General features: G+C 33.8%; 1 protein-coding gene across 3 annotated transcripts in view; it reads right to left on the bottom strand.

The window, feature by feature from the left end:
* LOC118181493 (latrophilin Cirl-like) overlaps positions 1 to 23,065 on the bottom strand; it is a 255,519-nt gene that overhangs the window by 62,450 nt on the left and 170,004 nt on the right. For all 3 annotated transcript variants that reach the window (XM_085808637.1, XM_085808638.1, XM_085808639.1), the window contains 7 exons: positions 15,782 to 15,937; positions 11,578 to 11,780; positions 8,886 to 8,935; positions 4,734 to 4,845; positions 3,678 to 3,781; positions 811 to 1,204; positions 303 to 406 (listed from right to left, as the gene is read on the bottom strand). In XM_085808637.1, the coding sequence (XP_085664763.1) occupies positions 303 to 406; positions 811 to 1,204; positions 3,678 to 3,781; positions 4,734 to 4,845; positions 8,886 to 8,935; positions 11,578 to 11,780; positions 15,782 to 15,937 (1,123 nt within the window). The remainder of the gene's footprint in view (positions 1 to 302; positions 407 to 810; positions 1,205 to 3,677; positions 3,782 to 4,733; positions 4,846 to 8,885; positions 8,936 to 11,577; positions 11,781 to 15,781; positions 15,938 to 23,065) is intronic.

Below are 23,065 nucleotides of genomic sequence, written 5' to 3'. Positions count from 1 at the left end.
CCATAATGCTATTGAGACAGTACTAATATGCCTATCTCATTTACATCATGGTAAAAGCTAAGGAAAAGTAGAATTGATAGCAAAGTTCAGATCATAATATAATGGGTTAACTAAACTAAATACTTCAACAACTTTATGTATAATGCACTGTAAAAATGCAAAATTTTCTAATTCCGCTAGTAGCTCCAAGTATTGATTTATAATGTTGAAAGCACTTAGCTTTCCATAATATTTCACTTAATTTAAGAACTAGCATTTATTAAAACATTTAAAGAAATAAGAAAGCAGAATTAATTAGATACCTGTAGTTCTGTAGATTTGCACTATCTTTGTCTTTTAAAGTAGAAGTCATTGACAAGTTGTGCGAGAACATACATAATGTAATGCATAAGAAAACTAGACCACCCTATGTAACAAAATAAACATTATTTAAATTTCAAGGCATAAAAATTAAGCTGTATATATATATAAATATATTGGTTAAAAAAACTGTTGAGTACTTTAATAAACTTCCAGCATTTAAAACTGAAAGTTAAGAATAATACATATTACATTACAAGTATGTGAAAATTAAAAAACACCTTTATAATGGAAATGAAAGTACTTTAAAAGTATTAAGCAAGTAGTGAAGTAGTAATTTATATGTGATAATACATTTAACAAAGTAAAGAACAAACTATTACATCTTCGCTGAAATCAAATCAAGAGTTAATTCCTTAAAATTTGTGTTTAAAATTTCAAATTTTTAAATTTGTTTTTATCAATAGATTTAAAATATAAAAAGTAAGCTTTCGTAATCAGGATACTCACAAAAATTATGCTAACAGCAGGGCCAACGAAACTAAAGACGAAGTAATTATCAGATTGTAGCCAACAGTATTTTTCGGTTCCATAGCTTTTAGGATCTACAACGGCAGACGTTCCAGTAATTATTCCAGGTATGATATATGCAGCTGCATAATACCAGCAGAATTTCTCTTTCTTGGTATTACAAGATCGAATAAGGATCACATATTGATGGTAACACTCGAAAAACATCCAAGAAAAGATAACTAAGAATAAGTACTGTAGAAGTCCAGCTACAATGGCACATGGAATATAATGTTTTGTTTGCTTGATGCCAACAAGGAAGACAAGCTCCGAGATGAGAAGGCAGAGAAACATATTTCTGTGAATAAATGTGCTATCCTCTGATAGATCCAAGCTGAAATAATGAACAAAGTATGTTCAAGAGATTGAACAATCATATTTGCCTCATTATTTTACTTTATACATAGTTTTATTCAGTCTGAGGACAAGACATGAAAAGTTAGAACTACATTACATAAAATGTAATAATTACATAAAATTACATAATACATTACATAAAATATTAAAAATATGCACGCAAACCTCCACATTTAATGAAGAACATACATATTTCATACACTCACATGTGCAGAAAACTTATGTATATGAGCTTCAAAAATGTGCATAAAGATGTGAAAAAGAATTTTAAAGTTCGAATCCCAAACAATGATTGGCTGCATGGGCGTTTTGAAAGTTTTTCTTATGTGTAACATAAATAAGAGCCAGTTCGCTTTAGGAATTGTTCCACAAGGGCATCCCTCTTCATATATTGAAAGCTGTAGTGTACAGTTTCCTAATCAACCCACCAAACAAACAACATGCTCCATTGTGCTTGGACGGAGAGGGATGATAACTTAAGTTCTTAATTGCACAACCACCAGACAATGATGACATGCTGAAATACAGCATCTCAAATACTTTCATATCTGCCTAAAATGATCGCGATCATGAGCACAGGCATATTCCTTTTGAGCCAGGTTGGTTGGTTGGTTTTTCAGGCGCATTACCTGAAAAGTTATGATGCGCCAAAAGTATGGTTAAAATTAAACAACCTTTTTAATTATAAAAATAAAATTCTAAAGCTAAATAAACCTTTTCGGATAGACGTATAACGAAATATGGGCACGAAAATGATCACTGGGTGGCCTTATGTATGTTTTCATGTTACAGGTTACTCCAAGGGAGAAGAACCGCTTTCTTTGACAACACAAGCCGTTACGCACATAAGCATTCCGTACCGCTCTGCGCGCATAGAGAAAAATTCGCCTTCATGATTGGATAAGGCTTCTGATAACATCACTTCCTCTATGTTTAAGATGCCTTAACTTTACCTGAGCTCAATAATACACCTGCACACCGTTTGTTTACATTTTGATAGCAGTACCGAAAACACTGTTACTGTTAATGAAGTGCATTGCATTTTTGTTGTCATGAAATTACATTTCTTACGGCACTACAGTGTGGTGAATTTAATATAAAAGATGTGTCCCCCCAGAAAAGAAAAAGCATTATTTCTTTCAGTGTGCTAACTCCGTAAATGTGTATTAATATTCGGTGCAAGAGGTTTTCAATAAATGTATTTAACTTTTATCTTAATTTAAAACCGTTCATATTAAAGCAGTCAGATTATTATTTCCTTATTTCATATTCATTACACATCCACGCTCTACAAATGTAGTCTCCGAAAGCCTGAGACAAATTAGATTTGCAAAAAGCAAAAATGTTGGGAACTAACATAATGCACAATAAATTCACGATATTTGCAGTCAGTCTGAAAAATAAATTTACTTTTGAAGTTAGACTACTATACATCTGGAACAGAGAACAAGAGATGTTTGAATTGAATAATATTACTTTATGAATATTTCCAACTTTTTAATGTGTAACATGTTTTGTACCTTTGTATAAGAACAATGCATATCACAAAAGGAAGTTTCTTTTCTTATACACGTATATAAAATTCAGCAATAACACAGAATGCACTTTTTCCTTTAAGGTAAGAGAATATTAGAAATGTGAAAAACATGGACATTAACACGGTAATAACATATGCAGTTGCAGATGAAATATTTTCTGCAATGTGAAAGGAATCAAATTCAATAAAATTACTTACGAGCAGAAAATTTCTTTCAGTTGAGTCGAGATCGTCGTGTATTCAACTGTGTTTCAGTTTTTTGCACTAAATTCATGAACTCAGCTATTTATATAATCTAAGCATTTAAGATTGCTTCTGATATTAACAGCACCTTTGGAGGATTTTATCATTTTATTATTCCATGAATCAGGAAACCCATCTGCAGAAAGCTATATGTAAATTTTTTTCGTCTGGCGTTATTATGATAAAAAGAAAACAAACCATAATTTTTACGCGTTAGTGTTACTCACGCGAGTCATTCAGCTTATACAAAACCACGAGAATCCCGCTTGAACTTCAATAGGCAAGGCGTTCCCAAGCATAGAGATAATGTCGTCGTCGGAAAACACGTCCAAACACAATGACGGATTTTCCTTATGCCCGCTGTGCGGTATAGAATGCTTATATGCAGCCGGTACGAAGAGAAAGTAATGTAACGTCACAGAATTTCATAAGATCTGATTTTACTAGTTTAGAACTTCGATTTTATTCTGTTAAGGAATTCAGTTCTGGAATTCAGAATCAGGTTAAGAAATTAAGTTCTGAATATCTAAAATTAATTTTGATCACACACATGTGTTTTTGACTCCAGCACATGTATGATTGTTTTTAGTAACTCACACTCTAAAGACCATTTCAGATATGAAGGAGAAAAATACAGTTTAAGGAAATGAATGATTAATAGCTTACAAACCTTAAAGAGAACAGAATTATAACAGTAAGAAGTAAGGCAGCGACTGAAAATGCACAGCTAGTTGTTATAATCATGTGCAAATGATGCAAATCAACGGGAGTTACCTATAAGAAGAAAGAAATCAGAAATAGTGAATATTTACAAACAATTACACAAAATAAAACAACGAAGAAATAGAACAGTAATACAAAACTGAATATGTTATACAACGCACACGCATGCACGCACGCACACACACACACACACACGCATACACGCACGCACACACACACACACACACGCATACACGCACGCACACACACACACACATGCATACACGCACGCACACACACACACACAAAAAAAATGAAAAATACAACAATAAGTTTTTGAAACTATACAACAAATAGAAATAGGAAACAATAGATTAAATTTTAAATTGTTTAACGGGAAAATGCTCCGCCTGTGCAAGCTAGAGATTCATTTCCATTTTAAATCACGCTAGTTAAATTCGTAAACAATGCATAAAATATGGGCAGCAAAAATAATTTAAAATATTAATACTACTAGTTTTTAATATAAATTTAAGGTTAACTTTTCTAATATGTGGATAAAAGTTCATTAATTCTTTCCTAGCAACTACGTAACGCATCAAAGAACTTATAAGATGGCATAAATTTATCTAGTTCAAAATAAAATAAAAAATATTTGAAAATTTTTAAAAATACGCTTGCTTCAATTAGAAGAGTTATTTCGGAGAAATACTTTTGCATGCAGGTTTCACCTTATACTTTACGCACCCTGTATTTTCAAATTTTGCTAAATACTATTTATACATCATTTATTTCTAAGTAGTTGTTTTAAATGTTCTGTTAAGAGTTTTTTCTTCGAAGAATGTTATAAAAGCCTGTCCTGCAACTCATGGATCCTTACTTATTCTAAATTTATAACTTTGAATTCTGCAAATCTGCCTGAAAAATATTTCTGTTTAGCGTTATCGCTGTAATTTTGAGAATGGTAATTAACGCGTTTTTTTTAATCAAGATATAGCGTATAGAGAAACAAATTTTAGCATACCATATCCATTTGGAGATCCATTACAACAGCAAAATTTGTCAAATGATCACATAAGCAAACAGTGTAAGACTTGTTAGTAGACTCAATCCAACAGCCTTGAGCAGACCAATCCCTTAGCGAATAAAAGCAAACAGATCAACGCAGTCATAAAATATAAAGCACACTGATTAAAATGTGAAATAAATGAATTCATAAATTATTGTTGTTGCCACTACTTGTACAAACACACAGCTCAATATACACTTTATAGGAATATTGTTGTATATAAAATAACTAAATATGAAATAAAAATATATAAAACATGCGTTTTAACTATAAAGCACAGTCCTTAGACTTATTATTACTAGAAGTCTAAGGACTGTGCTTAGACTTCTATTACTATACTCAGTAATCCAATTAATCAATTAATACTGTGCAGTATAATAATAATGCACAGTATTAATTGATTAATTGGATTACTGAGTATAATTATTAATTGGATTGTATTAATTGGATTACTGAGTATACATATTCTTATGATCAAAGGTCTTTTTCTTTTATAGTTCTCGAATCCTTGGAAATCTTTTCCTCTGTATTGGCTCATAACAGTCCAAGGAATCAGTTCAATCTCCCAAGCGTGCTGACACAGTGTAAGTGTTTAGCACCGTCAGCTGGCATTTGGAAAATCCGTGAATTCGTGGATCCAGTGAGGACGCAGTCAATCTGTCACGGTCGTTACCTAACTTCGAAATGTTTAAATAGTCTGTATACTATAAATATGGTGGACGATAAATCGGCACCTAAATTTGCTCGGCTTTGTTTTTTTCTGACTAAATTTGCGAGACGTACTTTGTTAAAATTATTTGAAAGCATGAACGATGACTTTTTTTCCGCTCCTGTACAATGAAAAAAAGGAAACTAAAATAGGTTGCTATAAATTAAGAAGTTCGCCCAAGTGAATTATTCTTGGCGTAAACTGAAACAAATGCGCCAAGATAATTTTTTGAATTTCTCCGTAAATTTCTCACTACTAAATTTTACAAAATTTAATATCTAGTCATGATTTGAGATGTAGAATCGAAATAATCGAAAAAAACTGGCATGCCATTTAAAAAGAGGCCCGATATTTTGTCAAAATGCCTATATTAGAACAACGCTATATATATAAATCTAATATATATCTTAAGTCGCGCTTTCGAAACATGAAAAGCGAAGTTTGAATTTCGTCCTTCGGCCCAATAGAACAGGAGATGTAGAACTCTCCCATTTTTTTTCCCCGCAGTGTACATCCATATCACGTACTCCACGCAAAAAAATGGGTGTTTTGCACAACACCATGTATATATGTAGGTGACGACGGTGTGTCTGTCGATGTCAGCAAGGTTTGACGGCGTCTGAAATGCTAAGGATTGTCAACAAGGTTACCACTGCTTGTCATGCATTGACAGAAAACAGTGTCTACAATGGTGCATTCAGGAAACCATATGAAAGCATCAGAGACGTGAAATCACCTTTTTTTCTCTGATGAATCTTGCTTTTTCTTGTAACATCATGATGGATCTCTCAGTGCATGGACACATGAAGAGGAACAGATGTTAGAAGCTTGCATTACTCATGGTATTATTACCTGATTGATATCATGGCGTGCCACTGTGTACATATTCTGTTCAGCTTTATTTTGCATATTTGGTAATTTGACAAGCCATCGTTACATTACTGAGATATTAATGCCTGTGACTGTACCATATCTTTGACATCCTTCAACAGGCCACTGTGAGACTGCAATTTGCTTACATTAGATTACGTTTCCTTAATACAAAGCTTGCTCAGCTCCTCACTCTAAAGTTGTCTCACTGAATGAAAACGTCTGGTCAATGGTTGCAAAGAGACTAGCACAACGAATCTCCCAACGAGTATGACAGATGAGTTTTGGCATAAAACTGAAACTATATGGACTGCAATTACGTAACAGGGATAAAAAGTCTGTTCGACTCTATGCCCAGCTATAATTGTTACTAGTGCTGTCAGTATTGGATCGTTGCATGTTCTGTGCCTCAATCAAATAACTAAAATTTTAACCATGTCATCCTTCCATTATAATGTATTTGTAACATAGATATGATTCTACTACCTGATTTCCTTCATGATACAGCAGTTTTAATGACTGGTAATGCTATAAACAGATATCATTAAATAGCACGGTATAAAGCAGTTATCATACAAAGGATTATCTTATCATTAAACCGATTCTGGGTCAAGACTCGCGAAAGCTATCTGTCCAAGCAGAAGATGTCTTTATTGTCTAAGGGTAAGTAGCAAGTATTGAACGTTATATAAGGGGAAAACCATCAAAGTACTGTGCAGCCAGCTCACTCGCCAGAAATCGCTCGAACAGCGATAGGCATTTCATCGATAAAAACGAATTTCAGTTGATGTGATATATTAACACAAGATTACACATAAACATAAATACATTTATGTTTGAATGTTATCGATAATTATCTAGTAAATCTTTTTCATACTGAATTCTGTTTTTAAAAAATTATAAATAGGACACTAGTGTAAAAATTTAAATTTTATCTTCTAACTCTTTTGGACAAAGTAACGTATAGATTTTGCTGTTTTGTACCAAAGCCCCAATAAAATGAGCACACAATGCAAGTGTGTTATAAGAAGCCAAACTTCATTTCAGTCTCCAGTTAGGGCAATAAACTCGAATAATTAATCTCTAAGATTATTGACTTTATCACAGTTTAGCTTTTTGAAAGGAACACCGGGAAAATTCTCATAGAAGTTTAAGTTTATATTAAGCAAGGGAATTTAAATTAAGCTATAAACCTTAACTTTCTCGGAATTGCCTGTAAGTATTTGATGTAAGAAACCTGTAACTGATTTCTCTGAATGCATAATTGTTGTGAAGCACTTTATTATGGATGTTATTGCTTTTCTCTAGCAAGCAGTAGTATTAATATAATGAAATAGCATCTGGATTATTAATAATGAATGAAAACCTGTACTTCAAAAACTGTGTTCCCTTGCACCATGGGATTCCATTGATGTACTTCAAGAGGCAATTTCAGCTTTACTCTTATCTTTTTTTAATTTAATTTTATTTATTTTAAAATATTAATCTTGATTTTAAAGTATAATCCGACAATAAATGCAATATTTTTTTGGGGGGGGCGAGAGGGCAAGGTTTACTGCTGCCAGTCATTTAAATGGGAGATTTGTTTGTTATCTGAAAGTGCGACATCGTCAAAAAAGATAGCATCGACGATATCAAAATCAGAGGAAATTAAGCCTGATTTTTAACAGTCTAATTTACCCTAATTTTGATATTGTGGACAAATACCCACCGACATTTAAACAATTTTTTCCAATTAACAGAGACAGCAGTTACTATTTATGTAGTTCGCGCAGTTTTCACAACAGAGTAACCACTCTGAGCAAACAATGATTTCTAATCACTTTAAGTATTTACTCGTATATATATGAAATTAAAACTTTCAAATAAAAATATTTTAAATCTCTCATTTCCTTAAAATGTGCAATAGAAATGTTATGTAAATCTGAAAAGAAATCTTGTTCCCCTCCCCATTCTTTCTATTTCGTTTATATACTCTGGGGAAAAAAATAGCGTTCTTATTTCAAGATGCAATTAATACTTGCTAGTCAGTGTAACCGCGTTTTAATAAAAGGAGCTAAGAAAATAAAAGACGTTACACAACAGGAAAGCATAATATTCTGGTCTATATAAAGCACATTGGTTCGCAAAATCACCTTTCAAAACTACTCTCTAAGGCGTCCAGTACTCCCGTTCTTTTTGATTTAATATGTTAAGAACTAGGCTAAATCTTTGTGTCTGGCAGGGAAGAAAGGGATAAGCGAAACACATGCAAAATGAATGATAAGAGAGACCCTGATGCTCTTTTCTAAATAGCTTGCGGGGAAAGTGGTGAACTGATGCAAAATATAATGGTACTGTACGAGTAATAAAAGTATACATTTGAAAGCCCGTATGCTACAATTTCCGGCTGTTTAAATTTTAATCATTGAAGCTGTGACTGAACAAATGTAATATGATAATTCATAATCATAGATCCCAATATCTGCAATGAATGCACTTGAACTTTCCCATACAACGACAGATATAAGAAATTAAATATGAAATACCTTGTATGGAGATCCCAATAAACACACACTGGGTTGGTCACGTTTTCTTCCTGCAGAAAAGAACAGAGGTTACTGGATACATTCTTTAGATATTTAATGTTAATTTCCATATCTTGACATTTTTGATGATTGACATCTATCTTAGCTATAAAATATTAATTCTTTTAAACAATTTCCTAAGTACCATATTAACATAGTAACGTCACAATAATCATACAAATAAAAACATCATCCTTATCTTAGAAATGAACTCCTGAATAAATATTTACATTCAACACTTAGTTTACATAATCATTACTTAGTTTTACATTATCGTTACTTAGTTTTACATAATCATCACTTAGTTTTGCATTATCATGACCATACACAAGGAGGAGGAGGTGAAGAGTACTTACATCAGCAGGCATCGGCATTTGCTAAATCAAAAATCATTTTCACCAACATGCTAAGTAAACAGTTCTAAACAGACTCTGTATCTCACGCCGTAGATATAAACACATGATCATCTCACAATTTGTCATAATTAGTCACAGACCCTGAACTCCAAAGTAAATCTTTATTAAACTTCGTAGACAGGAACATAGCCCGAATTCTTATTCTTCATAACAGCTGGAAGGCAGTACTGTAAGTCCCTTACTAATTATCAGTCCGAAGTTTGATACTTCGTAATCACAAAAAAGTTGTTCAAATTCAATCAGAGACCTTTATTTCTCTGCCTTTTCTGAAGTGCCTCTAAAACTGGAACACTTCCTCAGTGTAGGTCAGGAACCTTTATCACTCATTCATTTCTTAAAAGACTAAAAAACTGGAATTCTCAGTTTTGTCTTTCTAATTCGTCTGCAAAAAAATCTTCTTTCTCCATCTCAGAAGACTATACGTTTTGTTTGGTTTATGGCAAAGCACTCAAGGGCTATCTGTTTAAGGTGAAGGATACCTTTGTGGAAGACTTTTTAAGAGGAACTAGCTCGTATGAACGTTACAAATGGGGAAATTGGACAGAACTACCAGTGTTGAACGATTTTATCGCTCGGCCACTGTTGGGCCCAGAAGACTATCCTCTTTTGCACAGTATCAACCGCATTCTCTGACTCCTTTCCACCCCTTTATTTTCGCAAACACCACATCAAACTCAAAGAAATCAAAACTCACCCCAAAAAGACCCTTTTTAGTCAAAATCTCCCTAATTATTAAAAAGCCATCTTCCGAAGCAAACACTTGGACTTAACTGGGCCATCGCAATCTGCCACTTTTTTCCGAACCACATAGCCAAATATGTGCGGCGTTTAGTTTCTACGGAGCCCTAACAAAGAAGAGTAGGTTATTTTCTCTTCTCGTTCGCCATGGGAAATTCTCCGAGATACATCACGCCCTGACAAAACGTCTCTTAGGAAAATAATATGTTTGCCCACTCTTCTGTTTGCCTCTTAATTCAAGGAACAAATAAACAATAAATGGCCCCAAGGCTCCAAGTCAAGGGTTTTTGAGGGGTTACTTCTCATTAAAGGAAAAAGGAAACAACTCTCTGTCTTCTCATACACAGAATTGAAAGTATCCCATTATTCACATAAATTTTATTGACGCCTACCGTTTAACCTCTATTTTCTCGACATTTCCTCTCCTTCTCCTTAGGAATCCCCAATATTTAGAAAAAACGTGAAGCCAGAATCTCTACATAACAAAATCTACTTTCAGATTTTCACTCTGACGGGAGGCCGAAGTGAAAAGCAACCGGCAAGCAACAGGCGTTACAAATAGCAAGCAACCGGCTTTAAAGCCAAACTTTCACATGCAATTACGAATTATTTCTCTAAAACTACGCACCAATTAAGTCTTCAAAAATTCTGAAATAAGCGAGCATGGTGGGGAAATGAGAATGTTAATTTAAGTTAGGGAAACTTAAACATATTTCTACAATGGAACATGTCAAAAGTAACAATTTTCGTAATAAAATGAGCAGTGGAATGGAAAAAATGAACATGGAAATAAAGTAAATTAATATAGAAAACGAATCGCGAATATTTACTATGAATAATGTTTGATATTTGCTTAAACCAGTCGAATGAACAACTACCAATTGCAATACTTGCATCGCAACATCGATCGAATTGTTTAGGTAAACTTAGATAAACCGGAAGATACCAACTACTTAGCCTCCGATTCGCATTATATTATGAAAGGTACAACCGTTACTGTCTTTATCATTGAAGTTGTTACCATCTTTTCAGTTACAAGCTATATAACACTACAGATATTATCATTTGCCAGTATAACTCTGAAACTATTCATCAATTACCAGTAACGAAAATTAAAATAAATACAGAAAATTTCTAAAATAAGAAAACACGCTCTTGAATACAAAATTGAAAGTTTCAAAACTGAGAAAAGCAAATGCAAAATAAAACTCCTGAAATTACTGGATTTTGACTTTATGTATAAAATTTCATGTTGATCAAAAAAAAAAAAAAAAAAAAAAAAAAAAGTAAAAAATGGAAGCAACAATTTTTTCTTTGTTTCATTAATAACAATAATACGAGTATAATGGAGGTACGATCGCACAAAGAAAACTACTTTAACTTTTGATCTGTATTTTCATGAATTCTTAATCTTCTAATAATGTTACAAAAGGCAACACTCTAATAATGGTACACAAGATATTATAGATGTGAAAAAATTAATTCTAGGAAATACTTACAACAAGGTGCTTCAAAGTTATAACAACTGGCTGATAAAGTTTCAGATTTCCTCGTCTATCTAAAGCAGCACCTATGACTCTCGAATTAATTATACGAGTGATGTTATCAGAAATATGTCCATGAGTAGGTTGGAAAATTGCTGAACTTGGCTTAAGAAGGTTATGAAGTCTGTTGAAAGCAGTAAACACCACTTTATACATGCCTAAACATAATAAAACCCACAAGTTTTAGTAAAACATAATAATGAAAGATAGTCAGTAAAATTTAAAAATAATTATTAAATATTTTGCTTAAGAGACATTATGGAATACAATAATATTTTTTTTTCATTCATGATGTTCAACCATGAATTAACAATAATGCAGTTTGAAAATGCAGAGAAATCTCTCATCGTAATCACTTTTCCTAGATAACTATTCTTAAAAATGGTCAGTATTCCATAAAAACATAACAGACATTGATATTGAACATTACATTTAAGGTTTCTATCTTCACAGAAGACCGAAATCGCCTGAAACCGTGGGCATGCGTCTTAAGGAGACTTCACAATATTTACACCTCTTATTCAAAATTTAAGTTGTTTATTGACATCTCATTTTCAATATTATTACAGCTTGTTATACCATTGGGTTTAAATAGTGTTCTGTCTCCATTTGCTAGTCATGAATGTTTTACCCCTAACTGAAATACTGAAGTTGTAACTCTTATTTTCCTGATTTATTTTATTCTTATTATTTTATCCGCATACTCCTCTTAAACCGTCTAAAGTTGCAGAACTATTTTTAAATTTAAATACGCCAAGAAGCATAGTCTACAATAAAATTATCGCAGTTTTAGGCGGTGATAGTAAAAATGTCACTTATGATCATAATAAGGGACAATCAGTGGAATGGGAGAAAAGTTGGAAAAAACTATTACAATTTTCTCAGTTAATTGCCTTTTCCTTAATGAAGCCAGGTGTGCTTATTTACCATAAAATATTCTTTATTTCTGTACTGGTTTAAAACATGTGAATAGAAAGTTATATAAATATCTACACAAAGCGCAAACATATAAAAAAAATTGTATGCTTTTCATTAAGTTTTTACAAGCACTATAAAGTTTTCTAATATTTGAAAGAGACAGGAAATCTAAAAAGCCTTCACAATCAAAGTGTGACATTCCTTAAAGCTTCTTTAGTGTTCCTTATAACGCCAAACTCATAAAACAGTATTTAAATGGTGAGGGACAAATGTGAATATACACCACAAGCAAATAAACGGTAAAATAACATTTTCTGTGATTAATGATTAAATTCAGGTTAAACATAATAGATATGTATTCCGTTAAATGATCGCCAATTACGGGTATTAAAAAGCTTCTTCCATGAAATGTATTAAAATTTTGTACTGCCACCATGCCACCACGCAGCATGAGCGCAAAAGTGTAACTTATTTTTTGACACAAATGTCAAATAAGTTTCATAATTTGAGACCCTGTTGCTATCTATGCCACTATTTGAGAACTTTTATTTATGTACTTGTTTATTTATTTTTGACTAATTAAACATTATTTTGATTTTTTATGCTAATAATTTAGAGTATTATAACGAAAAGTGATAGTTGATAGAAAGTTGATAGTTGATAGAAAACATGCTTGCTATGATTTTATATAATGGCCGCAGTGCCACTTCTTCTGTTGTGCTGTTTGTCATTTCTGATGGTGGTGTATCCCTGAATTTTGATTCGGTGACACTCACGAAGATGGGTCTCATTCACTAACAGGAAATCATTGTGATGTTTTTGAAGGAAATCTGCGACATCGTGCAATTGATTGCGGATGCCGTTGGCATTAAAACAGAAGACTTTTAAGTAGCTATTTAAGGCTCTTATCAAGTTAGTATAATGTCGAAAAGCGTTATAGTTCATAATGGATGCTGGTAAAATATTCAAAAAAGGCCATGTAAATTGCAGTCTTTTCCATAACTGTTTTAGAAGTTTTAAATTTCGTGAATTTCTAACATTTTGCTTTAGATAGGTGTGCTTTTAACCAATCGAAGGATGAGGGTTCTTGCAGGCGGTCCTTTGGGGCGGATTAAGCTGAATTTACTTTGGGAATTTCCTGTGTTTTGAAGCCTGGTAGCGATGGGAAATCTTCTTTATTAAGATTCAATTTTTATGTTTTATATTCTTTCTTCCAATTTTTAGGATATTTAATGTGTCCTTTGTAGGATGAAACGTGATTTCCCTTACAAAGGATAGCAGGCAGTTCATCTTTATTTTTGTTTGCACAAGAATGTTTCGTGTGACCCCGCGCATTTCAGGCACCGCTCCTTGTAGTTGCAGAATTCATGTGTATGCCCATGTCTCTGGTATTTGTAACACTGAACGGGCTTAGGACTTGATCTGTAAGGTTCGAAAAAAAACGTCGAGACTCAAGTGATAAATTTTCTTTCCATCTGTGTTGCATTTAACTTCTGCAAGTAAAAGAGGTGGGGGATCATTACAGTATCTCTGTATCTTGTTAACTGACGCATTGGTAGGGATGCCTTTTTGGATCAATTCATCTTTTAACAATTCTGTGTTGCTGTTTTTTGGCAATTCTTTTGATTACAGCTTTTACGGATTCCTCGGAGTTGATTAAAGAGGTATGGAAAGGGACTCTTTCGGTTTGGAACACATGTGTGACCTTTCTGTAATCTTCTATGATGCAGAGTGTAATGTTAAGGTTTCCTATGAGGTTTGAACACCCATTCCTTCAGTTCTTCCCAGTTTGCACTAAAATCTGCTAGCACTATAGGAGATATGTGTACGGGCTTTTTCTTAGGTTCTGAAAAATCTCCTAAGTTTTCCCTATCATCCATTTTATCTTCAGAGTTGAGGTCAGCAATTTCTTTTTGTGCCGGTGCTTCTAATTCAGTGTTTGACTATATTCTTTTACGGCTAATCCTAAGTAGTTGGTAACCTTCCCGTATCGGTGACTATTGCTTTTTACTTGTGCGATTTATTGCTAGCGCTGCGTGTGAGTTTTGTCTCGGTGTTTTTCGGTAGTTCGCTATTTTTAGTTTTCTGTGCTTAAACATGTCTCAATTTCGTGTAATCTCTGCATCAGTAGATTGCACTGTGCTTTTAATTTTAAGAATAGGTTCGCCTACGCCTGAAATTACGAAATTACCCCGAAATAAAGAACACTGGATTAAATCATATCTCAGTTCAGAGGAATCATTCAGCCTACGATATAGTAAATATTGCATTAAGCAGGTCTGAGAATTGTTGGCCAACTCAGGCATCTTCTTTGCTAGCATGTCATAAAGTAATGAGCCAGAAAGGGCCAGAAAACATTCGTGCTTATTGTCAGTTGATTGAGATACGTGGCTTAGTCAAAAGAATTGAATTTTTCGTTATTTCAAACAGACATACGTATTCGGATGTGGTGGAGACTGCATTAAATTATGGATCCTCTTTATTAACAAGACGTTGTAGAAGCTGGTGGCAGTGTCATAGTGTGAGGAATTCTCAACTGGAATCATCGATAGGGCCTTCATAAGTGCACTGGCAACATTTTAGACAAAAGTGACATAATCGCGTAGATCATTTGTTTCTGTTTATTAATGCTTAAACTTTTAATCAATGATTAAATATCTTAATGATTTTCTCACTAGCAGGCTGACGCAACTTTCACTGTGCGTGGCAGACGCAGAACTAGACTGATGTGCAGGTACTCCAGTGGCGTTTGCGATTCTCAGTTATAAATCCTGCTGAGCACTTAGGAGATGCAAGCGTTACTAAAGGCTTCAAAGAGACCCCCAAAAAATAGAGCTGCATTATGAATAGCCAAAGAACATGCTTAGCTTGATGTATTGTTGAAAGAATTTCTATATTTCGTTGATACAATGCCATGTCCCGCAAACACGGTTACACGACTCTATATAAGAGCTATACATTATTGGCTAGGCGTAGCTAGTATTTTGATGATTCAGTTTAGTTATTCTAGTGTTCATTTGATTAAAAAATCCATATTTGAGTCTGTCAACCACCATAAATATGTATTCTATGCAACCAAGTAATCTATAATGAAGTTTGTACAGAAGGAGAGAATACCAAGCAAAATATTATTTTTGAGCCTTGAGTAATATTTTAATACTTAAAAATGCATAAATTAGTTGGAATGAATTATTTAATAATTTAAACACATTTACAAAAGGCAATTAGAGTTATCAATTACCATTTTTTGCATAATCTTCAATAGCCTGGTGAGGAATAATAAGCCTGTCCTGCATATTCATCCAATTCATAGCTTCATTTTCAGATGCTATTTCACCGAATACCGGAAAGAACATGGTTTTCGCATTCTTTGATTTCAAAACTTGGAGCGATAACACTGCAAATGAATAATTAAGTGCAATAATAATAATTATAATAATAATAGTAATAATACACACAAGCATTTTCATAGCAGATAGTTTAAGAATCCTACTACTGCCTTCAATAATATCTAAATACAGATTAAGACATTTTATTCAATAAAAGTAGGATTCCAAACAAGTTGGCGTGAGGGGAGAGAACGACAGCAGTTGATAAAAAGGTGGGATAAAATCGTATGCTTTTAAAATAGAGAAAATTTTCCTAAAGAGTAAATTAGAAGAGTCAAAATACTCGCAGCAATATCGTTATTAAAAGTACTGCTCGAACAGCGAATAGTGTTACGACCATTTATATCCAGGATCAAAGTTGTAAGAGTGCTGTCCTGTTGGTATGGAAGTAGGGGAACTGTTTACCATAGGCTTGGGTTTGAATTCAAATTCCGGAGAAGGTATGGATGAGGAAGGTATAGAGGAAAGAAATATGTCTTTGTGGATAAGTTTTAAAGAAAACTGTGTCTCGCTTTTACAGATTTGGTGAACAAAAAACAATCTCTTATTTTCCAGTGACTGTTATATTCATAAAAATCAGTTGGATTAAAAAAAAAGAATTATTTTGAATTTATTGAGTTGGTCATAATTTATTTTAAAACAAAACTGAGTTTAACTGAAAATTTTAAAGATTTAATAATTAGTTATTTGTAAAATTTTACCAAAGCTCCAGTTAATCGAAGTAAATCCACATAGTTTAACAAATAAAATACTTTAAATAATATTTAAAATTTATCATATTATTTGGAATGTATCTGTGTCAAAAAGTCATAAAAAGGAGGGATGATATTCTGACATATGTGAAAAATTAGGTAGAATGAAATGGAAAAGCTTCAGAGCTATTGGTTTCCATTACTTTCTCGAATTTTGCACACAATGCTATAAAGCCTTCTATAGTCAACTTATTAAAGTATAATGAATATTATATTCATTAGGCCTTCGGCTGTAAAGGACTACATACGAAATCAGTTTTTTTTTTTTTTAAATTTGTTCTGTCTGCAGATTGAAACTGTTTTCATAGAAATTGTCATCTTATTTTGAAATCCTATGTAACTGAACGTATGCATTTAGGTTCAATATATGAACAATATCCGCAGCTTTTGAAATTCAGTGGTTAATAATATAGAGGCTTATAAGTTCAATTTTCTAGTTCAGTTTTGTAGATACCAAAACTTTGGTTCGGACCAACACATTGGTTCGTAAATTTTTGAAAACTTTCAGTTTCGTAAGTACTTTAATTTTAGCATTAATTTTTAATCATTGTATAAGTATTTCTCCCACTTTTCTAGCGTGCCTTCGTGGTGTAGTGGTTCTTCACGCTGGGCCGGTATTCTAGAGGTCCGTGGCTCGAGTCCCGGCGAAGACGTTTGCTCATTTTTGATCTCTCCTCCTCCAAAAATACCTAATGTCTCTACAGTGGCGCCCGAACTAAAAGGGTGTTGAATGAGGTTTCTCCACACCCAGGATTTGGCGATTGGGTCCCCTGGAAACCCCAGTCGCCATTTAGGAAAGGAGAGTATATAAAGTATTTCTCCCACTTTCCTAGCGTGCCTTCGTGATGTAGTGGTTCTGCACACTGGGCCGGTATTTCAGAGGTCCGTGGTTCGATTCCCGGCGAAAGCGTTTGCTATTTTTCATCTTCCCTGCTTACAAAAATTAACCTAATGTCTCTACAATTGTTTAGAGTATTAATTATTAGATAAATTGTTACTTGATATTTTATTAAAAAAGTTTAAAAATGACATGTAAATTATCAACGCTAAAATCGTTCTCAGTTAAACTCAGCCTCTTAATAAGCTGAAAAATCTTTGGATCGAAAATTATTTTAACAAGTTGTTGTGCAGCAATTTTGATTGAACATCTTGCACATGGAATAATATGCAGAATATTCGACAAAAATTCAGAAATTTTATTAAAATTTGTAAAATTTGTCAAATAAAAATAAAACTTTTTTCAAAGTCTTGCTACTCAAGAGAGGGTAACTGTATACATAAAAATACTTAAAAGTTAAGATTACACTAGTCGAATTGTACTCACAAACAACGAAATTGCGCGCAGAGAAGAAAACTTGGTACAATCGGAAAAACTATATAACTGATGTGTTCGGAAAAACTATATAACTGATGAATCGGAAAAACTATATAACTGTGTGGTTGATATACTAATGATCCACTTTGAAACGATTATGCATGACCAAACACCTGCAATGGAGCTGGAAAAAAGAACGAGAGCTTTATGAATTGGTGTGTAGTCAACACAACAGAACGCCAAAATTATTGACCAACGAAAGCAAGAAGAATGACCAGCAGAAGTGAACAAAATGGTAAGTAGATGACAGAGATGCCGATTTACGCAACTCATGGACTTTTACAGAGACCTTATCATTAGGCTAAAAACCGCAAAGTGGTCGAACAGAGAGATTTGGCATGCCAAGTGGATAGTTCTAACCATATCGTTAGACACTGTTGAGACGAGTGAATACGTAATAGAATCCATGAATTGCGGGCCGGCTCCAGATGGAATAAGAACATTTACAAGTAGAGAGGATAGAATATTCCGTGCCAACCCAGTTCGCTACAAAACAGATAAATCTGCTCCTGAGTGTCAACAAGCCATTTCGCGAAAACGAATCTGCGATCCCAGTGCTCCTTATATCGGGCTATTTTTAACACCCAAACATCGATGGTTCTATTTGCAGTGATGCCAGCTTAGCAAAGTGGAGCTTACAGAATAACAATATGTTCAGTGCTCCCACTCCTGCCCACAACTGCTTATGGCATTTTCAAACATATCCGTTAAAGACCGACACCCCTGACATGTCGTTCATGATACATGTGTAAGATCACTTGAAACACCGCCTACTGTCATGCCTCCCCCGTAGTATCCGGCATTTTGCTTATTTATTACGTGCTCTGCTATTAGAATGTACATGGAAAGAGAGGGATGCGCTGTGGAGGACTTTTTAAGGAAATTGTCTAGTATCCACGTTACGCATGGAGAAAAACAAGAAAACGCTTATACAGCTAGCCAGTTCGAACCCCAGACCAGCCAGAACTCGAACTACAGACCGAACTACCAGTGTTCAGCGGCTTTTACTAGCATCCGAGATTTGGAATATATCGTCTAGCACAGCGATTCTCAACCTTTTGACTAACGCGTACCTAAAAACAAAAATTGAAAAACTTTAGTACATTTTGCAATTATTATTTTTCAATTTCTTAATAGAAATATTTTTATTGCAAATAACAATATATATATATTGCAATATATATATATATATATATTGCTGCAATATATATATATATATATATTGCAATTTGCGCAAGCTATTGGGTATTAGTATTAAATATGCACACATAAAAATATTAGATTAAAAATTTGTTACCATTTTAATAATCAAAATTTAAGTTTACTTTAATTCTAAAATTTTGCGCGAAATTTGGGTTTGTTTAAGAGAGATCAATTTCTTTGTCTGGTATTATTTCACTTAGTTTTAGCCGTAAATTAAGATCACTTTTAATTTTGTTCTGTATTTATTTTTCAAATATAACATGGAAGAATATCCTTGTTCACACAAACAGATTGTACGAAAAGCCAATAAAAGTTTAGCAACTTTTATTTGTAATGCCTTTAAATTCTTTTCTTCGGTTCAGCCAAAAGTTAACAAGTGTGTTATTTTTGAAATTTTCATTTAAAGTTTGATAACAGGAAATTTCTATCAATTGTTCTTTTTCTTCACGAGATTTTTGAATTTAATATTTAAAAATACTGTGTTTCTTTTGCGTACCACCTATTTTTCTCTTGCGTACCATCGGTTGAGAATCGCTGGTCTAGCAAGTGAAGATCAGTCTACCGTTGTCTAATAATTGTCCTTTAGTTGTGTTTTTGCGACTATGCATATCATTAATCTCCAGTACTGTGTTTTACATAACATCTAGTATTATATCTTTGTGCGCTGATTTCGAGTTTTGTGAGTATAATCTATTTAAATTATAAACTACACTAATTTTCTTTATTATCATTTAATTGCTCATTTATATGCATACATTTTCGGCATGATAAAGCGGTACATAATCGACACGAAAATGAAGTTCTTCAGATGCAAATACTGGCAATATTTAAGTAGTACAACATTTAGTAGCCGCCCAGACTGTATAGTGGTTAGGGTCGCCTGACTGCGATACCAAAGGGCCCGGGTTCGAATACCGGACAAGGCATGGATGTAAAATTGTTTCTCCTTTCATAGGAGGTAACGGTGGCCGCCCATTAGGTGCCTCCATGATAAAATGGCTACTACTTCTGGCCTTAGTAGTGGTTAATGCCGTTATAGGCAAGCGCCCGCCATTTGTTAAAATATATATATATATATTAGTTTAGTGAGCTTCCTACATAACAGTTTTTATACGTCAGATTTTTACAGTTTCTGTGGAGAAAATTAATTATGTATAGGTTTGGAAACATGATTGAAAAAAAGAAAGAAAGGACAGTAGTTAAATATTAGTAATTTTACTAGAACTTCCAAAATATTATTAGTTTGATTTCATATTTTAAAAAATGGCTTGTGCTATGCCCGATGAGTATATATATTTTAAGTGCATTATAAGTCTTTTTGAAACTTTAGGTCACAAAAGTAAAATACAGTATGTAAAAATACGAATTGTTAGTGATTTTCAAATGATGTACATTTCTTGTATCTGCAAACATGCAGATACAAGATCTGTATTTTTAACCACAAACGCCAAATTCGCGTTTCAGAAAGGGGAAAAAATATTTTTCAAATTACAACTTATCAATTTAATTAAATACAATGCGTAATGCTCTTGAATATTCAATTCAGAGCACATTAGTACATTATAAAACAGTAAGCGTGAAATAGCGGCCCTCAGGCCATATGCAGCCCACCATTCAATTTATTATGAACCACGTATTACACTTATTTTATACAATCACTTGTAATTCCGAATACTAGAATTGTCAGTTGTGTATATAAAACTGTCTGAAAAATTTCTTTTACAAGTGGTTAAAATTTCACAGCCTCCAGTCTTCTAGTACTGTAAGCAAATCACGAGAAAATGCACGAGTGATGAAATTGAGGGCTTTTGAGAGAATCCCATAGTATCTTCTTACTGTCTAATGTACCTTGTTCACTTGAGTTTCAAAATAAACCTAACTATACTAATTCAGACACAATAACACGCCGAAGAAATACTAATTCAGAAGTCAAACAACAAAAATCAGCGTTATATTTTCAAAATTTTCACAGGACTAGTTTCGATGGTTTTACCGAACCACCATCCTCAGCTGCAAAATCGCAAATGAACAAGATAGGAAATAATGATTAAATAAGATAAGAAAGCATGGACAAGAATAAGCAAGTGGCGCCATCTGTTGGTGAAACCAGAATTGAAACATAATTTCTTTAAAGGCCGAAGGCAAAGATGGATTTGAATTAGGATCGTTAACTAGAACAGAAAGATTTTTTTGAATGTGAAATGCCTCTAGAAAATCCAGTTCTCCAATGGAAGATGTTTTTTGAATAATTTTGGCAGCAGAAAAATTGAACGTGTCATTTTCGGACCAACAATGTTGAGCGACACAAGAATCGAAATTCAATTTTTCTGCTGCCAAAATTATTCACTGGAACTGGATAACTGCGACTCCCCGGAGGAGCTGGATACTACATATGACTTCATCATAACTAAATTAACTCAGGCAGCAAGAGCTTCATACAAACTTAGAATTATTAAGCCGAAAACATTTACATCGTGGTGGAGTAACCACCTCAAGGAAAGAAGAAGCAAAATACGAGCCCTGAGAAGACAGGTGCAAGCGGAGAATGATGAAGAACAGAAAATATCAAAGTTGGTACGCTACAGGAAGGAACTAGCTCAATATAAAAAACAAATCAAGGCAGCGAAACAAGAGTCAGGGCATAAGCACTGCAGTAACGGGCAAGCAACCTATGGTACATTACAGAAAATAGCCACTAATAAGGATTTTTAACACTTACAACTTACCGCTAAAATAAACAAGAAGCAAAAAGCAAAACAGAAGCTCTAAACACTATCCTAGAAACATTCTTTGTTACAGACAAGATAGAATTTGATTTAGTAACTCACACAAAAGAAGGCAGAAGTTTAATAGGAAAAGTTTAATAGGCAGAGGTTTAATAGGAAAAGCTGGGCAGGCTTTCCCAAAGGCAGAAGTTTAATAGGAAAAGCTGGAAAAGCAACAACAGAGATACTACTCTTCCTACAAAACACGAAGTTCATAATATCATCCAAGCCTTAGCAGAGAAAAAAGCACCAGGTCCCGATGGCATAGATAATACCATTGTTGAAGAAATTCACAAAGAATTCCCAGGGTTTTTTCCAAAACTATGCAGAGCCTGCTGGCGACTCGGACATTTCCCTTGAAGCATGAAACTAGCCGAAATTGCACTCTTTCAGAAGCAGGGAAAAACCCTTCAGACCCGGCATCATATAGACCTATAAGCTTACTACCTAAAATCAGTAAGATTTTAGAAAAATTAATTCTACAACGTCTTCATTTCCACATGTACAGGAACAAGTCTATAAACGAAAGACAATATGGCTTCTGCGCAGGAAAGTCCACAGACAATACCTTAAAACAACTACTAGATAACATAGAGCAAAACAAAGACAACAGTTTGGACACACTGGTTATATCATTGGACATCAAAGGGGCATTCGACTCGTTATGGCGGCCAGGCGTAGTCGAATGCCTAGACATCATCAAATGCCCAAAGGAAATCCTGAATCTTATACGCAGCTACTTGCAGGATCGTTGGATACAGGCTACAACGGACAATGATGTACTCAAAGTCAAGATGGAAAGAGGCTGTCCCCAGGGTTCCCTCTTTGGAATCTTGTAGGGAACACAGCCTTTGCGCTCTATGACCAACAGCAAGGAGTGGGTAGCCAGGCGTACGCGGACGACTTTTTATTGGTCATTTCTGGTAGCACGGACATTAAGTTAAAGGTACAAAACTCAATCAATACTTTTGCAAGCTGGGCAAATCATCACAAATTAAATATCTCAGCAGATAAAAACTAAACATTTGTTAAAACATTTGT

This window comes from Stegodyphus dumicola, chromosome X1, assembly GCF_044657685.1.
Source record: "Stegodyphus dumicola isolate Sdum_Otavi_A_Nest chromosome X1, ASM4465768v1".
NCBI classification, from domain to species: Eukaryota; Metazoa; Arthropoda; class Arachnida; order Araneae; family Eresidae; genus Stegodyphus; species Stegodyphus dumicola.
The sequence above is the reverse complement of the archived record's forward strand: the minus strand, read 5'-3'. Positions and strand labels throughout refer to the sequence as shown.